At 38.4% G+C, this 24,138-nt stretch overlaps 1 protein-coding gene across 2 annotated transcripts in view; it reads left to right on the top strand.

Annotated features, from left to right (window-relative positions):
- CDK15 (cyclin dependent kinase 15) overlaps positions 1–24,138 on the top strand; it is an 81,757-nt gene that overhangs the window by 21,056 nt on the left and 36,563 nt on the right. For both annotated transcript variants that reach the window (XM_028510631.2, XM_036023059.1), the window contains exons 7-9: positions 5,160–5,283; positions 6,867–6,987; positions 18,705–18,798. In XM_028510631.2, the coding sequence (XP_028366432.1) occupies positions 5,160–5,283; positions 6,867–6,987; positions 18,705–18,798 (339 nt within the window). The remainder of the gene's footprint in view (positions 1–5,159; positions 5,284–6,866; positions 6,988–18,704; positions 18,799–24,138) is intronic.

Here is a 24,138-nt window from a genome sequence, read left to right as displayed (position 1 = left end):
ATTCCTTAGACATAGATTCATTAAAGGGGTTTGAGTTGAGAGAGAATGAGACGATCAAAAGGAAATTCATGTAACTGTGGCTTGCGGATTAAAGAGGGGGAACCGGAGTCAGGGATTCCAGCTGGGAGTTCACTGATGTGGTCTGGCCCGGTGCTTCCGAAACTTCAGTGAGCGGATGAATGACCTGGGGATCTGACTCAGTAAGTCTAGGGTGAAGCCTGAGCTTCTGCTTCTAACATGATCCCAGGTGATGTAGATGCTGCTAGTAGAGGACCAAACTTTGAGTATCGAGGATCTAGGTAAGAAGTAATAAAGGCCTAAATTATAGTAACGAAGGTAAGAACAGAAAGGGATGTGAAAACAGTAACAGTGAAGAGTTCATCAAGGACATGGTGACTAACTGGACATGAGGAGGGAAAGGCTGGGGCCAAACATGACTGATTTTGGGTCTGATTGACCAGGAGAATTATAGCTCTCTTAATAGAAATAGAAGAAGCTAGTTAGGAGAAGAGGAGGAGTCCTGTTTTAGACAGAATGAGCTCCTAGGGAAATGAGCAGCGGGCAGCTGAAGAGGAGATTGGTGTGCAGGGGCGACATATGAGCTGGAGATGTAGATTTGAGGGTAATGGGCACAAGGAGTTTGTGGGTAAAGACAAGAGAGTGGGTAACCAAAAGGGCAAATCCACAAAGGGAAATGAACTAATGATAGAACTTTTGCCTTTAGAGGCTGAGAAGAGGAACAGGATGGCCAGGGACCAAGGGAAGCAGCTTTTAAGAATGCAGACGATCCAGAAACATACATTTTCATGGAAGTCAAGGGAAGAGACAATTCCAAGGAGGGTATGGCTGAGGGTGTCACAAACACCAAGAATACATTTGAAACTTATATTTGACTGCAGGGACGATGTAGATATGTGAGGGGCACACACCAATAAACAGAGGGTTGTGTTTTGGGCATAGGGAGACAGAAAGGAAGGAGTTATCCAATCAAAGCAGATGGGAGTAGGTACGAGTTTCCCATAGTAGAGGCAGCAGTGAAAAAGCTGGGATGACAGAGAAGACATGGTCTATTCCAAGAACTGATGATAATTCAGTAAAGCTGGAGGTTTGGAATTCGCAGAGTTGGGGATGATTAGAGATGGGACTTGAGAGGGAAGTAGGAGTCGGTGCATGAAGGGCCCAGTTGTATCATGTTATTCAATCTGAGGAGCCCCATTAAACAGATTTTAAACAAGGAAGTGGTAACTTCGGATTTTTTTTTTTTTTTTTTTTGGTAAAGCTTACTCCGATGACTCTGTAGTGAATAGTTTGGGGAAAGGGCAATACGTTTTTGGGAAATGTTATAGTCCCTTGACCTCACTCTCTCCTTGTTTTTTTCCTACTCCCACCCCATCCTCCCATTTCCTCCTATTCCCTCCCTTTCCCTCCCATTCCCTAAATGCTGGTGTCTGTTAGGGTTCCTGCCTTGACCCTGAGGCTAATCAGGACAACAGTGGTGCAGATGTGAGGTGATAGTGGAGGAGAGTGGAGGTATATGTGATCAGTTCCTTAGCTAGAATTCACAACAGACAAAAGAGTCAGCAATAGTGCTCCTCACTTTGCATGTTTAGATGGATAATGGTGCTATTCATTGAGAATGAAAAAGAGAGGAGAAAGTGGATTTCAGAGGTAAGTAGTGAGGTAAGTTTTAGCCATTCTGAGTTTGAGATGATTATGGAATGTCCAAGTTTGAGGTGATTATGGAATGTTCAGACTACATGGATCTACAAGAAAGAGTCTAAGTTGGAGATAAAGATTTTGAAATCTTCAGAATACAGTTGTTAAGTGAATAGATAAGATGGCTAAGAGAGAGTATGTGGAGTGATAAGAGAAGAATGTCAGAATGGCACCCTAAGGAATTTCAATATATTAGAGATCAGAAGAGGATGGAGGTTCAGAGTGGATGGAACCTATAAAAAGAGCAGTCAGAGAAGCAGGAGAAAAATTAGAAGATTGTAGTACCAAGGGAGAGAGCTTCAGGAAAGAAAGTATAGTCAACAATGCCAAATGCTGCAAAGAGAAGGCATGAGAGCTATCCATTGGATTTCCATAGCAAAAGGCATTGATGACCATGGTAAAAAAAAAAATTATACATATATGAATGATGTGATCAAAACAGTTGCATATGATGACAAGACCCACTGCAGTATCATGGCGTGAGAGGCTGAAGCTGATTGGAGAAGCAGATCACTGGAACTGAGGAGGTCAGCTTACCTTGTTCATGTGGCTGCTGATGTCAAGGAAGCAACAGCTGTGATCCAGGAGCCCAAGTCTTTAGTGAATGATGGAGAGTGGTGGGGACTGGTGTGGATGAGAGTGAAAAGAGGAGTAGAAGAAGAGGTAGCTGGGTGGCAAGAAACAGGGGTTTTTGTTTAAGGGTGGAGAAGTAATGGTTTTGAGGTGGTATTAAGGAGTTGGGAGACAGCTGACCCCACCTCCCCATTATCAAATGTATGATGAGTAAGCTGCAGAAAAAACTAACATCCACCTCCCTATAGCATTATAGGGAAGCAGGGAAATCAAGGTCCCATTTAAGGGAAGGAGCCAGAAGGAAATTCACCAGAGGTTGAGTTGTAGAGGGTTTTTAAACCAGGACTGAGGAGTGAAGAGAGCAGTGAAAAAGTTCGGATGAGGAAGGAACCACGGATACTGGATTAAATAAGAGGAAGCCCAGAGCAATATAGACATGAGCTTATGGGAAGAAAAAAGAATAGTCAGAGAGGCTTATTTTTTGAGGAGTGACCACAGGAGATACAGTGAGACATGGGAATCAGAGTGAGGTTCACCAGTGTTGGATTTAACAAGCCCCAGGGATCCCTGGTGAGTGGAAGGACTCAAGCTTCCCTGCAGGAGTTGGCTGACTGTTCTGATTGTGTTTTGAGGGATTCCAGTCCAGATGGCAGTCGCCCAAAGGAATTACATTTTGTTCCCAAGAGTCTCATTGTGCTGTAAAGAGAACTAACCCCTGGGGTATGGGATGCCTCTCTGGAAAGAGTCACCCACAGATCTGGCTTGATGTGGACTGAAAAAAACACCATCAAATTGGGTCATATTATCGGTGAAGCTTTGGCAGTGTTGAAGGAAGAATCCAGGTTGTAAAGGATTAAAGAGTGAGTGGGTGGTGAGCTTAGTCAGCACACACTGAAGTTTTGAGAAGTGTGGCTGTGAAATACCATACCTTAACACCACAGTGCTTCACCGCTTGCAAATGCTTGCAGACAGACATATGTGGAGCCCAGGAGGAAAGAGACTGAGAGCGAGAAGGTGGGAGGCAGGCGTGACTAATTAGTGAGAACAGGCCATCCTTGGGACATGAAAGGCATTTCAGCCTGGCCCACTGAGGAGCTCGGTTTCTGACTCAGCTGCCGACTCCCTCTCTGCCTGTCATGTTTTAATTTTCTGTCTTTTCTCCGGCTTCTCGGGATGGTGTAGTGGAGTCAGGCAGCCCTGATTTTGACACCTGGCCCTGCCTTTTTCTAGACATATTTTTAAAGTTTCCTATTTTTTTTAATCTGTAAATTGAGGACAAGCCTATCTTCCTTGCAGCGTTATTTTGAGAATTATAAAAAGTGATAGGCATTCAGTAAATATTTTCTCTCTCTTCCTTCTCTCTTCCTCACTGATCACCATCTTTCAGTCTCCTGTTTTACTCTGTCCTGAGTCCTTGCCCACTGAACAACATATACTATGGCATCTTATCTTTCACCCGGAATTTCAGTCGGTTCTTTATATTGTCTTTTCCATGAACATTATAACCAATTAGAAGGTTTAAATGATGACACAAGAATTTTGCACTTTGGTAGCGCAGTGGTTTGATGAATGGAAAGAGTAAACAGTGTGTGTGTTTGAAGCCCCAAGGAGATAAAGCTTTGGGAACATTCATAGAACCAGGGAACATGTGAAGTAGAAGCCTCAAGAAACTTTCAGCATTCTTAAATGGCTTGTATAACTGATGTGTGGCCTGCATCAAACCTACACAGCCACAGCTATTCTATGGTAGGTGGACTCCCCAGGCTCCTGCTTCAGTCAGACCATGCTGCGCATTACCCTGGCTATGATGTCTCCAAGTCATTGGTCGATCAGGACAGAGATTAGCATCTCTGAAGTTCCTGGTTTCCAAGATGTGATGGAAAAAGTGGATTTATCCGCATAGCTCTGTATCTGGTACTTTGCCTGTGTCCCCAGGAATGCTGGGGCTGGTCCTTTCTTTTCTAAACTGCCAGAACATGTTCTCAGTTGGCATAGGCTTTTGTAAACACTAAAGTTGGTGTTTAAATTCTCAATTGCCAGTGGCACTGGAAAATAGCAAAAGACACTTGGAAAACTAAGCATTCTTTTTTTTTTTAACCTTAAACTTCTATAATGATGGGAACCTAAAAATGGCTGGTTTCTGTGCCTTGTTATAACATGCAACATTTTAAAATTTGGGCCCAGAATGTATTTTTCCTGCTGTTTCCCCTACCTTCTTTCTTCTCTCTTCTATTTATTCCTTGTTCTCTTTTGAATTTTTATCTAATTTATTTTGGTCTCTCTTCCCTCTTAATTTATATTTATTTCCCTTATTTTCAACTTTGAACCTAAGACTTTAAAAATAGGTTTACAAAGATAATGGTTCCTTTATTTCCTTTTACCATCTAAGGGTATATTTTCCAGTTTGGTCTCCTCATGTTGTGTTTTTAAAAGGGTTTCATATCAGAGAGCCTGGAAAAATTAAGCAGTTGTAAACCTTCGTATATCATTTCCAGGTCAACTTTGATCTCATATGCCAAGTTCATCAGTGGGGGAAAAATTAAATCTCTTACATCTAAATCAATAACTAGTGTTCCAAAGGAAACTTGCTTTAGATTTTTAAGGAAGGACAATTCCTTCAGTATCAAAGAAATGAGATGTCAGGGAAAGCCAGAATCTCTTTGTTTGGGACATGGGCTACTTACCTGACTTTCCTTGTCCTTTTTCCTCCTCTAAACATAAAATGTTCTCTCTCTCTCTGCCCCCCTCCGCCCACCCCTGACTCTCAAGAGACACTTTCACAATATTCTTACAGATGAGTGTTTTTGATTTAGTGGAGAAATCCACATAGTGGCTCAAATCTGTTTAGATAAGGTGTTCATTCCTTCCAGCTTTTCATGTTTCAACTTTTGCGGGGCCTGGCGTACATCCACCACCAACACGTTCTTCACAGGGACCTGAAACCTCAGAACTTACTCATCAGTCACCTGGGAGAGCTCAAACTGGCTGATTTTGGTAAGCTGCCCCGAGAGTCTTTTTCTGGGCTGTGAACAATGCTGCTTTTGTGTACGCATGTTTAAAGCATTGACGAGGCCTGGCCTTTGAAAAGTCGAGGCCCACAGAGTGTGATGCTTTGTGATGATATTAAACTACCACAGAGGAAGTGTGAGGCAAGACACAAGGAGAAAATGGTAGCTTTAGGATTCTATCAAATTCCAGTCTAATCAGACCTAAAAACTTTTGCACCCCTATTAGCCACTGCCATTTTTTATACAGAGACATCTGCAAGAGTGAACTGTGCTTGGTAGGTTTCTGTAAATCTAGGGGGATATACAAACTCCATCAGAGTAGATTGAGGATATCCCAGGACAGCAGGGTGAAGCTCCAGACAGACTCCTGCAATGCAGGCCCCAGGACGCTTGTTCCTGCTCAACTATGTGTCTAGACAGGTGTGACCGTAAGGCTTTTATTTTCATTGAAGCGATACAGATTTCTCCTGAGTGTTATTCTAGCTTTCCATTTTAGTGCTTCCCACAGTTTATAATCACACACACACGTACACACACATACACACACACACATAACACACCTGTGGGACAATTTTGACTCCTCCACTAGACTAGAGGCATTATGATGGCAACCTAGGTCCATGTTTGCTTATTGTTGTATCCCTAGTGCCTGGTACCATAGCAAGTACTCAATAAATATTTGTTGAAAAGCTGGTTCCGTGTGAGCTGAGGAACCATACTTCTGTTTGGCAGATGTCAAATAGTTGTACTCTAGCTGCAGTACTTTATTCTGAGATAGTAGCTTCCATCTGGGTAGAGAGGCATTTAACAGACTTTCATTTATCAACTACCCACAGCAGTGACTCATCAATGAATATTTTTCCAGCTATAGATCATGTGATTCTGTGAGATCAGTAGCTGACTAAGGAAGTACTCTGATTGCACAGAGGAATGCTTGAAACAGACTGGTCTGAAGTCCTACCAAACTAACTAATTTAGGTTAGCAATCCCCACCCTTTCTCTATCTGGGGACTCTGCACTACTAAAGTGGAGGCTGGCCGTGTTAGTTATGGACCGAGTTCTATTACTGTTACAGAGACCCGAAATCACAGAGGTGCAAATAGGCTAGAAGCTGAACTTACTCTCACATACCATCTGACCTAAGCAGTCAGAACTTGTAAGGAGGCCCCACCATCCCTAGGATATCACCCCAACTACATATTTCAAGATGACTGCCACCACCTTCTCATGACATCCTGGTGGAGGGAGAGAAGGAAGGAACGCTTATCCTGTCCATTAAGTGCATGATCTGGAAGTTCACACATCACTTCTGTTCATGTCACAGGCAAGAATTTAGCCAGGAAGGCTACATCTAGATGCAAAGGAGGCCAAAATTTGAGAAATTCACTTGATAAAAAAGTACACAAGGATCAAGATAGCTGAGTAGCTTTATTAAAAGCACCCAGAGTTTGTGTATTAGTATTAAAATATTGTTTACTCAGCCAGTTACACCCTCCTTGGTAGAATGTGTCACTGGGTCCTCCAGGAAATCCCAGGACGATGAGTTCTGTGCTTCTCCCCTTTGGTCAGGTCTTGCTCGGGCCAAGTCCATTCCCAGCCAGACATACTCTTCAGAAGTTGTGACCCTCTGGTACCGCCCTCCTGATGCCTTGCTGGGAGCCACTGAATACTCCTCTGAACTGGACATATGGTAAGAGCTAGTGCCAAAAAAATGAAGAAATATGTCATCCTACCCTTGAGAGTTACTTTATCCTTTGTATTACATGTGTAATAATAACTCTAATGACAATAACATTTGTCTACAGAAACATTAAGTACTTTCAAATACATAGCTCATGTGATTTTTTTCAAATCATCCTACAAGTTTTTACAGTTGAAGAAACTGAGGCTCAGAAAGGTCTTGCCCAAGGCGTCTTCTGAATCCTGTACTCTTTCTACCATGCCGCACCTCCTGTTTTTTTCTTCAGTCTTTTGTCTTTTCTCCTGGTCCTTAGAGAAACACACATACACTCCCAAACCACAGATATGCACACACACACTCACTCATCTGTGCATGCATGATCACACATGCCCAAATACAGTTCTGAACCTGGTGAAAAAGCATAAAGAGCAAGAATCAGGAGACCTGATTTTTATGCCAGTTCTACTCCTAATCAGTTTCTCTGGATTATGTTATCTTGAAAAAGTCACGTATCCTCTTTGTGTCTATGCTTCTCCATTTTGAAAGATTTTATTTATTTACTTTTTTTTTTTCAAGAGGGAGTAATGGAGGGAGGAAGAGAGGGAGAGAAACAGTAATGGGCGAGAGATACATGGATCAGTTGCACACACCCCTAACTGGGGACCTGGTCTGCAACCTAGGCATGAGCCCTGATGGGAAATCAAGATGGGAAATCAAACTGGCAACCTTTCAGTTTGCAGGCTGATGCTCACTCAATCCATTGAGCCACACCAGCTAAAGACTGTTTCCCCATTTTTTAAAATGAGGGTAACAAACTGTCCTATGAGAGGTTAGATGGACCTGCAGTACAAGTATAAGAACCAGATGGATGCTGTGGAGTAGAACCACATTGTCAGGGAGGCTCTCGGAGTAATGGGATACAGTGATAGTGTGGGATCTCAGGCAGTCCACATTCCTAGAGCAGCAGTGCTGTGTTTTCTAGACCCTATTCCTGAAACTGTGGCCCCCAGTTATCAGGGGGCCACGGTTAGATGTGTGGTGGCTGCAGCCACAGCCACCTCCTCAAAGGTAACAAAATCCGTGGACTTCTTTCAAGATCTTAAAAGGTCATATGTAAACAGAGGGCCCTGGGGTGTTTTTTTTTTCCAACCAACAATGGATTAAAGAAATTAAACAGTATCTTAAAGGGCTAAACTAGGCTTTGGATTTCTTAAAGAATTGAGAACGGTTGCAGAAATTGTCCTCCAGTGTATCTGGAGTCATTGATTTTCCAATACCTGGTGCCATTCCTGCAAGTATCGTCTGCTAGTCAAAACCCTCCCGGAACCTCAGCGCTCATTGTCACTTCAAAGGCCTTTGATGGGCTCTGCTTTCTCAGCGCTTAATGATCGCTTTCTAGTTGTGCTTCGCAGAGAGAGTGAAACTTCTACTTTTCACTTTGAAACTTTGTTTTATTATGGAACATTATTTAAAACATCCAAAAATATATATAACATATATTTACATACGTGTTTCTCAACAGGGTCAATTTTGCCTCTCAAAAATGTTTGGCAATCTCTGGAGGCATTTTTTTACTGTCACAGCTGGGTGGGTGGTACTACTGGTACCTAGTGGGCAGAGGTCAGGGGTGCTGCTAAACATCCTACAATACACAGTATAGTCCCCCGCAGCATAGGTGTATCCAGTCCACAATGTCAGCAGTGTGAAGACTGAGAAACTGATGTAGATTGGGAAGTGTAATGCAGTCAGCTCCATAAACCCTCTTTCCAATGGAGCAACTAGAACATAATACTGTCACTCCTGCTTGGGTCCTTTTCCCATCAACCTAATGCCCACAAGAGGGGCCTCTACTCTGAATTTTTTCTCTCATGTCATTCCCTTGCCCCTTTTAAAAATAATATTTTTACATTTTAAATGGATTCTAAAAAAGATTATTTTGTTTCACCTGCTTTTGAGTTTTTATAAAAATGGTGTTATATTGGTTTTAGTTTTCTGAGACTTTTTTTTACTTGATATGTTTCTAAGGTTCACTCATGTTGATCTGTGTAGTTACACTTTATTTCCTGTTGATGAATATTTCATTTAGTTTGTTTATTGTCTTGCTTGTTTTTGCTATTATGAATATACTTGGCATTTACATTTAAGGATTTCTCAAGGGTACTTAGGAATATATCTGCTGTGTCACAGCATGTGATGTTTAACTTCACAAAGTAGTGCCAAGTTGTTTTCCAACAGTGGTTGTAATAATTTATACACCAACAGTGTATTGTTATAGTTCCTTATCCACATCTGCACCAACTTTATAATAGCAGACTTCTTAGTTTTTGCTAATCAAGTGGGTAGAATAGTATGATGTTATGATCTAAAATTTCTAATTATTACTAATGAGGTTGCACATCACCTGGGGATTATTTGCCGTTTGTGTTTTCTCTTCTATGAAATACCTGTTTGTCTTTATTTATTTTCTTTTGGTCTCTCTGTCTGTCTCTGACTGTCTATCTCTCCCTTTCTCTCATCCTTTCCTTCCCTTTCCTTCTTTATTGATTTATAGGAGTTCTTATATTCTGGAATCTTTTATCAGTTGTGTGTGTTGTCAGTGAGCCTCCCCCAGTTTGTGGCTTATGTTTTCACATCTTTACACTTTATTAACATAAGTTCTTAATTTTAATATTGCTGAGTATGCCAATCTTTTCTATTATGATTAGCCCTTTTGCTTTTTATTTATAAAATGTTTCCCTTCCTGAGGTCAGAATGATACTGTCCCATGCATTGTTTTAATAGTTGTAATGATTTTCCCTTTCGCTTTAACTCTTGAAACATTGGGAATTGACTTTTGCGTATGCTAACGAATTGTCTGATGCCAGTTTCTTCAGCTATCTGCTCTGCCAAATCTCTCGCATATCAAATTTCCATAAATGCATCGGTCTGTTTCTGTGCCCTCTATTCTTTCCCACTGGGGTCAGTTTATCTGTTCCTGTACCAATGTCACACTGTAGTTCCTATAGCTTTATAGTAATACTTCAGATTTGGTAAGACAAGTTTCCCCACTTCTTCTTCCAGAGTGTCTTGGCTATTTTTCCCCTCTGATTTTTCATATAAATTTTAGATTCAGTGTTTCAAGTTTCACGAAAAATCAAGTTTCATAAAAAATGAGATTTTCACTGGAGTTTCATTCCAATCATAGAATACTATGAAAATAACGAACATCTTTGTAATATTGTCTTCCAGTGTTTAAACATGGTATATCCCTTGCCCTGACTGATATGGCTGAATTGGTTGGGCGTCATCCCACTAAGTGAAAAGTTGATGGTGAGATTTCTGGGTCGCAGGTTCGGTCCCCGGTCAGGGTGTGAATGGGAGGCAGAAGCAACCAGCAGATGCTTCTCTCCCTCTTTCTCCCTCCCTTCCCCTCTCTCTAAAAATAAATAAATAAAATCTTTTTTTACAAAAAACATGGTATAGCTCTTCATCTGTTTAGTTCTTTAATGTCTTTTAGTAAAGTTTTATAATTTTCTCTCTAAGATCTTACATTACTGGAGCAAAGATCGTTGTTGTAAATCTATTTCTGTTGTTTATTGTTTCTTTTAGTTCTTGCATATGATATCTTTTTTCCATGCATGTTTAGTTGTTTTGAGAGTGATATGCTAGTTTTCCTTAAAATTTCATCTGTGGGATTTTTTTGAGACCTTGAATGACATGGGTTCTCTCAGGGAGATTTGTATTTGATTCTGCTAGGTGCATTTTTTTAATAAAGTACTTTATTTTTGTGTCCTACATACATGTCTGTCTGCCACCCAGATCTTAATTTCTTAATATTCCCTACTAAAGAGAACTAGAACTTTTTGTAGAAATGGTCAATTATAAGTTTAAGGCAGAAGAAAGTACAAGATAGGTCAAGGACATCTTATTGGGTGGGAAAATTTTTTAACAAACTGATTAAAAAATGATAGAAATATGTCAAAAGGACATGGGAAGCAGCTTGAAGAGATTTCCACTAGCCAGAGCTGGTAAAATTTAAGCATCAACATCAATGATTAGAGTAATGGATTATAACCCACTGGAAAAAATAGAATACATAAGTCTACATTAAAGATAGCCAGGTGGTAGACAGAAAGGAAGCTCCTCCTTTCCATAGAATGCCAACTAATAACTGGAGAAGAAATGATGGAGTTTGAAAATCACTATTTGTAATATTATAATAGTACTTGATTCAAATAAGCATCATCAATGCTAAACTAAAGGAGAAGTTTGATGGGGAATAAGATACTTACATAATCTCAAACTACCTCTCCACAAATTGCTTATTAACTACAAAGGAAAAAATAGTAACTCTGTAGTAGAGAAACATGGTAGGTGCCACCTTAACCAAGTAATTAGAGATTATATTATCAATATGAGACTAACTGATACTCTATACCTCATGATATGATGCACCGAGAAGGATATAATATCACCCAGATTTTCCTGAAAAAAAAAAAGGCAGCATAACCTGAGACCATAAGGAAACATCAGATAATCTCAATTGGAGAGACATTCTGCAACATAGCTGGCCTGTACTCTTTAAAAGGTGAAGGAGAGGAAAAAATTTTCTCTATCCCCATATGTTCTGTGGATGGGCCTGCAAAGCAAACTGATGGAAAATCAGATTAACAGGAGAAAGGCACACAGATTAGATTTGATGTTTAAAGTATTACATGGCATGGAGGAGGTGGCCTCCTAACAAGAAGAGAAAAACCCCAAAGAAGCAGTTAGGCTTGGAGGCTTTTATACCACTCTGACAAAGGACAGTACATTGTCAAGAAGTAACAAGGCAGAGGAAAAAGGTGTCTGAATTTTTCAGGGGCCATAGAATGTGGAAAGGTAAATCTGTGGGGACCCTACTAGTAGATAAGGGTTACTTAGCAGGTTTTTCAGTGTAGATTTTTCTTGGTGCCATCTCTCTCTCTGGTGATAAGGTGGTGCTCCCCTGCTGGTGTGGAAAGGGTGGGAGGATGAGGGGACATCTTCACAAGGGAATTTATGCCCTGCTTTCAGGCAAATAGAGGAAGGCAGAGAGCTCATCCTGTGTTTGCCTTTTCTCAATTGCCTTTAACATAAAATAATCCTTATACCAGAGTGGTATATTTCGGGGTGGTATTTTCTGTTCCTGCAAGGTCAAAGTTTTGAAAGGCAGTGAAACTGTTCCAGATGAAAGGAGACTAAAGAGACATACCAGCTAAACACAATGCACGGTCCTAGATTGGATCCTGCAGGAAATGGAGCTGAAGAATAACACTATTGGAACAAAAGGTGAAATTGCAATATGGATTGTAGAATAGGTAGGGGTATCGGATCAATGTTGAATTTTCTGATTTTGATCATTGCACCATTGTCATATAAGAGAGTGCTTTTGTTCTTAGAAAATAAACACAAAAGTCTTTAGGGATGAAGAGTCAGGTATCTGCAACTTACTCTCCACTGCTTCAGAAAAAATAGAGGTAAATGCATAGGTAGGTATGTAGGTAGGTAGATGAAAGAAAGAAAGAAAATGATATGCAATATCACTGATATGCAGTGATATGCAATGAAAGCAGTACAATGTTGACAATTGGTGAATCTATTTGAAGGGTACTATTCTTGTACTTTTAGGCTTGAAATTATTTAAACAATTAGAAGATAGCAAAAAATTGAGAAAAAACTGGTATTTCACCAAAGATGGTGTAAGAAGTGCTGGCCTAGTACAGGGTCAGTGTTTGTAGTTATTTAATGTGTGTTCAGGAAGAATGTTTATTCCCAAATTGTTGGGTTCAGGCTTTTACAATATGTTCAAAATTCAAGGTTATTAATTATGTTATTCAAATCTTTATATCATTTTTATCTGTTTAGCTTAGTGAAAGGTGTTGAAATTGTTGGTAGTTTTTGTCTGTCTTAAGATAAACTCTCATTGTTGAAAGGAAAGATAGTCTCACTGGGGATGTCATTCTGTATTGACAGTTATTTTCTCTCAGCGCTTTGAAGATAGCATTTCACTGTTTAGTCTTCTATTGTTGTTCTTGTAAATTTTCTTTTAGCCTAATTGTAGCAAAGTTTGCTTTTAGCCTTATTGTCTTTCTTTTGCAAGTGATCTCTCATTTTCTTCAGATGTTTTCCTTTGCCTTTGTTATTATGCAGTTGTCAATATAAGCTGTCTAATGTGGATTTCTTTTCTAGTTACCCTGCTTGGTATATATTTGTGCTTCTTCCAATTATGAATCCATGTGTTTCATCAGTTTTTTCTCTTTCTGAGTGTTGCCTCATTCCCTTCTCACTTTCTGGAGCACCAGTGCAAGACTGTTAGACTGCGTCTGTCTCTTATCCTCTCTTTCATAGTTTTCATCTACTCAACTTTGTGCACTGCATTCTGGGTATTTTTTCCTGAGACTCTGACTGGGTCACTTGGCCCAGTTCTGTAAGTCTTTCCTAAACTAGGTATCCCTTATCTTGTTACTGCAACTAGAAGGATCTATATTATTCCATTGATAAGTGTTTTATTAATTTAATCATGAATAATGATGACAAAACAAAATTCAACTTTAAAATTAGTGTCATTACTCTTATTCATTTCACTATTATTGTTGTTTGCCCAGTAAGACTTAAAAGTAATGTAGAAATACAGCAGTAGCCATCTTCCATTGAATTTACTGTATTTGTGCACTCTCTACATCATTGTTAGACATTGGGTGTTTACATTGGGATACCCCTTCATCCACTTTTTTCCCTTTTCACAGCAATAAGAGGAAAAGTGAGCAGGGAGATTTCCAATTGACAAAGGAAGAAAATTAAAAACTCCTATTCTGCTAGGCCATTCAACTCCATAAGGTTCAAACTGAATGCCTTTAAGGAGGCAGATGATGGTGGTGAGCACTAGACCTCTGTCTTAAAGAAACTAATTGTAACACAGTAGTGCAAAAGCTTCTTATTCACCATGAGCCCTGGTAGCAGCAGGGTCAGTGGGAGGCCCAGAGCAAATGGCTAGATTTTGGAAAATGAACAAGTAGGACATATTGGTTATTCCCCAGTATCTATTTTTTCCTGTCTCTGCTACCTTATCAAACTTTAAAAGATCCCATTAGCAATTTCAGTGAGAAAAACTCAAAGTTTTAGGATGATCATGTTGTTTTGTTTTTGTTTTTATTTTTTACATTGCGTTAAGATTTATATAACACAAAACTTACCATTTTAAATGTACAATTCAATGGCATTAACTACATTCACACTATTGTTCAACCATCTCCACTGCCCGTCTCCAGAACTTATCATTATCCCAAACTGGAGCTCTGTACCCATTAACCAGTACTGCCTATTACTCCCTCCCCTCAGTCCCTGGTACCCACCAATCTACTTTATGTCTCTACAAATTTGACTTTCTAGGTACCTCATGTAAATGGAATCAAGCAGTGTTTGTCATTCTATATTTAATTTATTTCATTTACTGTAATGTTTTTGAGGTTCATCCATGTTGTGGTAAACTGGGTTTTAAAGAAGGATTTATTTTGCTACACCAAGTGCTCTATTCAAAACTTACTTCAGGCAGCTGCTGGTTTTAGGATCACAGAAAGTTATGCCTGGGAGACTGCAGATTTCACCCTGCAAACTTCCAAATGTAAAGAGTGGCCTGGTGAAAAGCAAATGGAAATGCCACATCACTGCTATATACAGCATTATATTGTTCTGAATGAATTACAATAGTGAAAAATGAAATACTGATTTATTTCTCCTAACAACATTTTTATATATGCTCCTTGCACCTCCCAAGACCCAAAACTCCTGAGATGGTTTATTTCCCCAGAGACTGCCTACGAAATTTGAGGAATCTTTTTTTCTCTCTTATGGAAGAATTTGTTCATGCTCAGACTAGGGAAAAGGCTAGGAAGAGAGCCAGAAAAAGCAGAAAACACGTTAGCTGTTTTCTCTGACTTAACTGAAGAACCCCAGTTAGAGCAATAAAATGGCCCGTGCCTCCCTCCTTTCTGTAAGGATTCACTGTTTGAGGCCATTGGGTCCTTTTTTCCCTTGCGTGTGAAGTTCCCCTTCATCTACATGGGCTGCCTCAAGGGTATCTCCACAGAGCAGAAATCCTCTCAGAAGCTTAAAGATATGAAGGGTAAGAAGAGCCATAGGAATAAAGATTTAAGAACAAAACAGGAATAAAAGGAAATAGGAGCTGGTTCGCTATACGGACTTCAATGTTCAGAATATTTAAAATGTTTGCTTAAGGCTAGTCTGGGGTGGGCAAAATAGGTGATAGCCCCATAACTTGTTTAAGAAGCAAATAAAAAATATAAAAATGACATGACTTGTTTACAAAGCAAATAAAAAATAGAACAGTTCTGAAGAAAAAGTGAAAAAAATAGGAAGATGAATTGTGTCATTTTTAAAGAGCAATGCTTTTTCCTAGAAAATATCTTTTGCCTTTCAAACTTGAAGTACACAGACTGACTTTCTTACCAATGCATTGATCTTTATGGTGCTTAAGATATTCCAGGTACTAAAATATAATTGATTTATGAATTTTGTTTGTCTTGTAAGTGTTCTAAATGCATGCATGTATGCATAGACAGTGCACACGCACTATCTATATGTAAGCTTAGACTCTAGATTTGTTTGATGGGAAAGGTTTTGACCTGCTCTTAAGTGAAACTTAAAAAAAGACTCCAGAGAATGCCTATATGATACCAACCATGTAAATGAAAATGAAGAATTTTAAACAAATACTAGTATTTTATTCTGTAACACAAACATCTTGTATTACATTATAGTACCTGCATAATGGCCTTAATGTTCAGCCTTCTCCAGTATATTTTACATAATTTTTTACACTGTCCTGCTGGAGTAGAAGATAAAGGACACTAAGAAATTGGGTAACAAAAGGACTTCCTTCTTGTTTCCCTGCAGCCACTATTATGAAAAGACACAGAAGGCAACAAGTGTTTTATGCTTGTATAAGCAACGAAACATTTTTGAAGGGAGGGGAAAAAGTGGACTATGGTTTTGAACCTGGTTTAAAATGCCCAGGCCTCCTGGTGGTTTGTGGGACCCTGAGGTTTCTGGAAGGTGTCAGGGTACTGGGTAGAGAATTGGTTCAAGCTTTTAAACCTCAGGACATTTCTATCTTATGTCAGTTAAAAAACAAGTGCCTATGTGTTTAATGTATAAACATACATACATATGTGTATATATATTTTTTACTTCAAAATGAAATGGTTTGAGACCTTTGAAGTACATACAAAGAAAGCGTGCAGGGCGGTGGGCAGAGACGTGTTGATGATATTTGCCAGCTCAGGTTCCGAGTTGGTTTGTCTCACAGGCGACCATTGCCAGCAGCCAGGATGATTTCTAACCCTCTGACAGCTTTTCCTTGCTTTTATTCTTTTCTATATATTGTTTATTTTATACATTTTATGTTTGCTGCTTTAAAGACAAGAAGTAAAAAGAATATGGATATTTAAAGACAAGCTAATGAAAATGTTTAAAATAACAATAATTCTAAGAATTTACCTCAAGATACTACTCGCCAGATTTTTAAGTTACATTTGTCTGATCAAGATTCTTTTTTTTTTTTTTTAAGATTTTATTTATTTATTTTTAGAGAGGGGAGAGAGGGAGAAAGAGAGAGAGAGAGAGAAACATCAATGTGCAGTTGCTGGGGGCTGTGGCCTGCAACCCAGGCATGTGCCCTGGCTGGGAATCGAACCTGTGATGCTTTGGTTCACAGCCCGTGCTCAATCCACTGAGCTATGCCAGCCAGGGCGTGATCAAGATTCTTGTATCACATATTAAGATGTCTCCTGTAATGTTTTCAAGGTTCATCCATGTTGTGGTAAACTGGGTTTTAAAGGAGGATTTATTTTGCTACAGCAAATCAGTAAAAAGTAAATATGGTGACAATTATATACAAAGTGACTTTTCAAAAAATTGGAGATAAAAATAATCTGTTGTTAGAGAGGGGGAAATATGCTCACAAAACTCAATCTGGTAGTGTATGTGTGTGTGTACACACACACATATGTATATATGTGTGTATGTGTATATATACATATATATGGTGTGTATATATATAATTCATATATGTATAATTCTAAGAATAAGCCAGTTCATTATTTTAAATGCAAACCAAATATTAGCTCATGAAAACAGCTTTTGTCTCTTTAGATATAATGAAATACAATTAAATTTCAATTTTTTAAATATATGTATATATATTCTATCTCTATACCAGATGCAAGATAAAAATTAAACTTATTTATCAAGATATCTGCTTTCTCCTACACAATCAATTTAAAGTAATCTAAATAGCATGCCTTTAAAGTCATCTGGAAAAAGTAAAAGTTTATCATATGGGATAAATACATACGAATAATATTAAAGACCATATTTAACATGAATTTTTAATAATGTGATGATTTATAATAAAATTTTCTACTTATGTATTCTTCTATATCATGCCGCACAAAACATGTCAAGATGGTTACAGAAGTTTGCAAATTTATGTGTTAGTGAAAGGGACTTGGGCGAAAGTTTTGGAGCATGGGGATAATCAGTGTAGTCTGTTGCCTGAATCATTTTATCTCTCAGAAGATTTATAAGAATGAAAATGTGCATTATCGGCAAAATAAATCTTACTTCTTACTGTTTCTCAAGAATTACCCTCTTATTTGACTACATAGGAAGGAAAACATATGTCACCTTATTTAATATATTTTAAGATGCACATTCTTGGCACATCTTACACCAGGATACAATTCACAATCAGTAGCATCTTACAACACCCAACAGCCAAGCTGCAGTTACTGTTGCAAGTGTGTGAACATCGAACAGGCCCGCATGAAAACTTGCAGAATGAGTCTCAGTGACTTGGAAGAGTCTTGCAGACAGAAGAACTTTTTTTTCCCTTCTTTTTCTTTTCTTTTTTAACCTCAGGAACCAAACAGTTGTGGAAAGGGAGTGAATCAGACATGTTTAGCAACATTCTTTAATCAGGAGTCAAAAGCAGGCTAACTCTGGGTAACTGCAAGGTCAGCTTAGGAGCCCAGCACCCATGACTCTTTGGTCTTTAATGGATTATTTTAAGACAAGCTGTGTCATCAAGCTCCTGATCTAGAGGACGATATTGTGGATAAACACAGACATCAAAGAGTCTGAGTCAAATGCTGAATGTGAAAAAGTTTCAGGAGCACTTAAATCAATTTCTTTCACTTATTGTTCCAGTTTTTGCATGTGTAAATATGACATATGATAAAATAATCTGTCTAATTAAATGTATAACAGCCATTTCAATAAGAATTAAAGAAACATTCTGAGCATGTCATAGTTTTACCTGCAGGTTTTTTGTTTCTTAATAGCACAGACAATAGTGGTGCCTCTTACAATCATGGCATCTTAGATTCAGGGAGAGTATCCAGTTCATAGGTTTAGTACTTTCCCCTCCTCTCATAAAATGGATAGCTAATGAGCTTGAATGAGCTAAAATGTTTGCTATCTATATTGTGTTCCTAAATGCTGGTTGCATTCCATTGTAACAAAAAGGTGCAGGCTGTTCTTATTTTTGGTTGACAAAGGGACTTTTTTTTTTTGCCCAAGACTTTTAATAGCATGTGGCCTCTATTTAACTGTCCCCAAAATATTTTGGGGGAGGAGAAATGCTAGTAATTGTTTTCCAGGTATGGTTTCTTTGAAACTGTCAGGTTGACTCTTATTTCTTTTGCTAGGGGTGCAGGCTGCATCTTTATTGAAATGTTCCAGGGTCAACCTTTGTTTCCTGGGGTTTCCAATGTCTTTGAACAGCTGGAGAAGATCTGGGAGGTAAGAGAAGAATTTCTCTTAGGAAGAAGAAATACCTGCATTTCAAACTTTAAATCAAATTTGCCTTTGAGACAAACGAAGCAGTCCATCTGCTTTGAGGTATTAAGCTATGTATTAAGGTTGTGGAGACTATGGTATTTGCCACAGGTATAATGAGCACCTTGGGAATGAGTGGTCAGGAACCCCTCTGTCATCCTGTAGCATTCCATGAATCCACCTGTTCCCTGTTATTATTGTCTCAGTCTCCCGGCAGTTTCTGCCATTACTGCTTAAGCACATTTCTGTCTTGCTGCCCCCAGCTCTAATTCTACTATATTTTTGGCCCTGGATCTTTGTCAACTGATGACAAAAAAGTAAATTTTCATAGAATTTCAATAAGAACAAAGGCTTTACCATGTTAGTGTGAGAGAAATACAGTATTTATTATGTTCCTCCAAAACCAAATTCCTAAGATGTCAAGGTGCTTTGTGTGTGGTTCCATTTTTAAAATTTTATTTTTCAATTACAGTTAACATTCCATATTGTTTTGTATTAGTTTCAGGTGTATAGCATAGTGGTTAGACAATTGTATGCTTTAAAGACTTCATTTATTTATTTATTTTTAGAGAGAGGGGAGGTGGGGGAGAAGGAGAAGGAGAAAAATATCAGTGTATCGATTGGTTGTTCCTCAATGTTTCCTAAGGAGTTTTCCTTACCTTTATGTGTGTATTAATGGGGTGGAGAGGAGCAAGGAGGGAAAATTGGGACAATTATAATAGGATAATCAATAAAGTCTATTTAAAAAAAAGGAATAAGAAAACTGAATCAGCTGTGCTTTCCAGTGCTCATTCTAGGAGTAGAGTGAAGTATAAGTAAATATATGTGAAACAAATGTAAGTTGTGTGTGTGTGTGTGTGTGTGTGTGTATATATATATATATATATATATATATATATAATGAAAGGATATATATGTAGATAACTAGTATAAATTATAATATTGAAATAAGATATATTTGTTGGGGCATTTGAAAGTTGTGTATATTGACATCTGGCCAAGATGGAGGCGTAGGTAGAAACACTTCGCTTCCTTGCACAACCAAAAGAAGGATAACAACATATTTAAAAACAAAAAACAACCAAAAATGCTGGAAAATTAAACTGCATGGAAGTCTGATAACCAAGGAGTTAAAGAAGAAGAAACCTTCATCCAGACAGCGCCACAATCCAGCAAATTGGGTTGCCCCACCCTGACAAATACCTAAGGCTCTACCCCTTCCAACATAACAGGTGTGCCAAGACAAAGAAATATAGTCCAAATGAAAGAACAGATCAGAACTCCAGAAAAAGAGCTAAGCTACAAGGAAATTGACAACCTATCAGATGCAGAATTCAAAACACTGGTAAATCTCACGGAAACGATTGAGTTTAGTTGCAAAATGAAGGAAGAAATGAAGGCTATACAAAGTGAAATAAAAGAAAATATATAAGGAACCAACAGTGAAGGCAAGGATACCTGGACTCAAATCAATGATTTAGAACAAAAGGAAGAAATAAACATTGAACTGTAATAGAATGAAGAAACAAAAACTCAAAAAAAAAAAATAAGAGGAGAGGCTGAGGAACCTCTAGGACAACTTCAAATGTTCCAACACCCAAAGGGTGCCAGAAGGAAAAGTAGAAGAACAAGAAATTGAAAATTTATTTGAACAAATAATGAAGGAAAACTACCCCAATCTGGTGAAGGAACTATAAATGCAAGTCCAGGAAGCTCAGAGAGTCCCAAAGAACTTGGATTCAAGAAGAAACACACCAAGACACATCATCATTAAGTTACCCAAGATTAAAGATAAGGAGAGAATCTTAAAAGCAGCAAGAGAGAAGGAGACAGTTACCTACAAAGGAGGTCCCATAAAACTATCAGCTGATTTCCCAAAGGAAACCTTGCAGGCAAGAAGGGGCTGGAAAGAAGTATTCAAAGTCATGAAAGTCAAGGACCTACATCTGAGATGACTCTATCCAGCAAAACTATCATTTAGAATGGAAGGGCAGATAAAGTGCTTCCCAGATAAAGTCAAGTTAAAGGAGTTTGTCATCATCAAGCCCTTATTATGTGAAATGTTAAAGGGACTTATCTAAGAAAAAGATGATCAAAAATATGAACAGTGAAATGACAACAAACTTACAACTATCAACAACTGAACCTAAAAAATAAAACCAAAAACTAAGCAAACAACTAGAACAGGAATAGAATAACAGAAAAGGAGATCACATGGAGGGTTATCAGTGGAGAGAGGGGGCGGAGAATGGAGGAGGGAAGGTACATGGAATTAGAAGCATAACTGGTAGGCACAAAACAGACAGGGGGAGGGTAAGAATAGTATAGGAAATGGAGAAACCAAAGACCTTATATGTACAACCCATGGACATGAACTAAGGGGTGAGGGGGAATGGTGGAAGGTGGGGGCCTACAGGGCAGAGGGGAAGAAAGGGGAGAAAAATTGGGAAAACTGTAATAGCATAATCAATAAAATGTACTTTTAAAAACGTTATGTATAAACTGATTTTTATATTATATACTATTTTTAAATAATCATGTTCTTAAAAACATTTAGCACAGCACTTAGAAATCATAGAACAGAAAGAATGGGCTCAAGACCTGATGGCTCTCTAGTTAAGTGGTTCACATTTCCAGGACTAGCCTTGCTGATTGATGCTGGCCATCTGAAGATGTTTTAGGTAATTCATTAAGTGAAAGAATTTGAACTTGAATCTGGACATAAAGTACCAAAACATGAGTGATGCAGCAAAAACAAACATGTCTTAACAAATCAGTCTAATAGTTCTTGCCCAGAAAGCCATGTTCATTTCTACATTGTCTTTATCACACTGCAATCAATCAAAGGGACTTTATTTTGACATTTATGACAACTCATTACAAATTTAAAACAAGTAAACATATTAAAAATAACACTGGCCTGCAGTCAGAAGACATGAATTCTGAACCCAGCTCTAGCTTCATGTTATGAGGGAAAGCAATTCACATAACTGACCTACATGGGTCTCCAGTGTCTTAATTGTTACAGATGCTCCTCAGTTTATGATAGGTTACCTCCTGATAAACCCATTGTAAATTGAAAATATCAAAAGTCAAACCATACTAAGTCAGGGACTACCTGTATTTGGTTTTCTGACTCCATGACATTGTGACTTTTTGAAGAAAGTGTAAAGAAAAACACACAAAAAACAAAATGTAAAGAAAATATTATAGCTCCCAGCATTTAAGATCATAATATTCTATTAATGTGATTCCCCCTCTCCCCCAGGTAGTTTTTTTCTCAAGTTTGTCAATTGAGACGTCTCAAGTCTTGAGACTGCCTAGTTCATTGTTGACTTTTGATCTGTACTGGTCAAGGATATAGTTCCATATGGCTTAGCCATCCTTTTGCAGAAACCAGGAGGTCGGATTCATTACATCTCATTTCCCCCTTGGTCCTGTTGAAGGAAGACCATAGTTTTGTTATCGTACCTGTACTTTCACACTCTGAGGACAAAGTGGAAAGTCACCACACTCAGCAGTATGTTGTCCTTAATACCACTCCATCTGAAACGGGTTAGAAAATTAGACATTACATATAGTTCCTGAATTTGTGTTTTGCTAAACGTGGCCTACACAAATGAAAATAGGAAATCTACTTCCAGTCTATGATACTGGATATAGGGATGGCTTCTTTGAAAGCAATGTGTCCATTCTAAACCTCCCCACTTCTAAACACACCTTTCCTCTGCATTTATCCTGAGATCTCATTCTTAGGAATAAAGATATAACTAGAAGTCCTGAATTTTTCTTTTACTCTCTTTCTGAAATGTGTGTATGTGTGTGTTCACATCTGAGTAGCTGTCACAGCTTTCTGAAATCTAATTCATTCAATAAGTGTTTTTTAACAAATAATCCCAGCTGTGGTTCTAAAATCAGAGTAAAACAAACTATGCAGACCTTGAATCCATTAATCAAAATGCCTTCAGTTTCCATTCCAACACAGGCAGAACACAGCCCCTGCAGCCCACTGTGTTTTCAAATATAGCACTCACTGGCTGCCTTTTTAAGAGCCTTTAGGGAGGGCATAAATCAACAATTTTTGGTTTTCAGTTTCCCAGACAGTGAGGTAGAGATTTAGTAATTTTCTAAAGGGAAAACGAATTCAATAACTTTCAAATAGAAACTCAGCATCAGATTTCCAAATAAAGGATATTGAATTTTGTTTGAACTTTTTAAACCTCAAGTTTAAAGCCTTTAGCGTAATATTTAAAAATCATTGGTATCCATTCTGTTGATTTAATTAAACATAATGCAAAATAACCAACAAATTCTGGTAACTTGTGCCTTAGAAAAATATGGATGTGATCATTATTTATTTCTCTATTGCTTTCTTCTCCTTGTTATCTTTGCTTTCTTATCATTGTACTTTGCCACTCAACAGAAGACATATGGGTGCATGTAAGTCACACCCACTTGTTTACATGCACATCTGTGCAAATACATAAGATGGTAGGTTTAAAGAGTGGAATTAGCTACCCATCCTCTGGCCCATTTCTACAAAAGAAGAATTAGTCCATTTAGTTTTTCAAAATGGATTCTAGGGTTCTTAGTGTTCTTCAGGCTCAGGGTGGTTGATAGGAAAAGCCATCATTTAAAATCATACAAGCTTTTAACAAGACTTTCAGTTAGTTTGGGGAATAAATCAAAGAAAGAAGATTTTACTGTGTGGCATGATTTTTTAAAATCATTATTATATGAGGGAGAGTAGCACTTCAGTGTCTTTTGTTTGAGGACGAGCTTAAAAGGCACCACAAAATATACCTTTCAGCCAGAGTCCTAGTCAACACGCTGGTGGGTACTGAGATTCTGTGTTTCTCATGGATTCGCATAAGTCAGTTTTTGGCCAGTTGACTTCCTGCCATGACACTTGGACTGCTGTTTTACAAGTGGATTCTCTAGACTCTTTGTACATGAGATGCTTCTAAGAAGAATTCTATTGTAGTGGTATAATAAGAGGTACTAGTATTTTACTAATATTTTATAAAAACAATGTTATTCTAGCCCTGGCTAGGTTGTTCAATTGGTTGGAGCATTGTCCCATACACCAAGAGTCTGTGGGTTCAAGCCCAGTCAGAACACATACCTAGGTTTTAGGTTTATGGTTGGGGCCGCATATGGGACTCAACCAACTGATGTCTCTCACATCGATGTTTCTCTCTCTCTCCCCCTTCCTTTCTCTCTAAAATCAATAAACAAAACCAATGTTATTCTAGCTCCCAGATATAACCGACATTGGGCTTTTATAATTATCTTAAAAGAATG

The sequence above is a fragment of the Phyllostomus discolor genome, chromosome 4 (genome assembly GCF_004126475.2).
Source record: "Phyllostomus discolor isolate MPI-MPIP mPhyDis1 chromosome 4, mPhyDis1.pri.v3, whole genome shotgun sequence".
In the NCBI taxonomy this organism is placed as follows: domain Eukaryota; kingdom Metazoa; phylum Chordata; class Mammalia; order Chiroptera; family Phyllostomidae; genus Phyllostomus; species Phyllostomus discolor.
The sequence above is the reverse complement of the archived record's forward strand: the minus strand, read 5'-3'. Positions and strand labels throughout refer to the sequence as shown.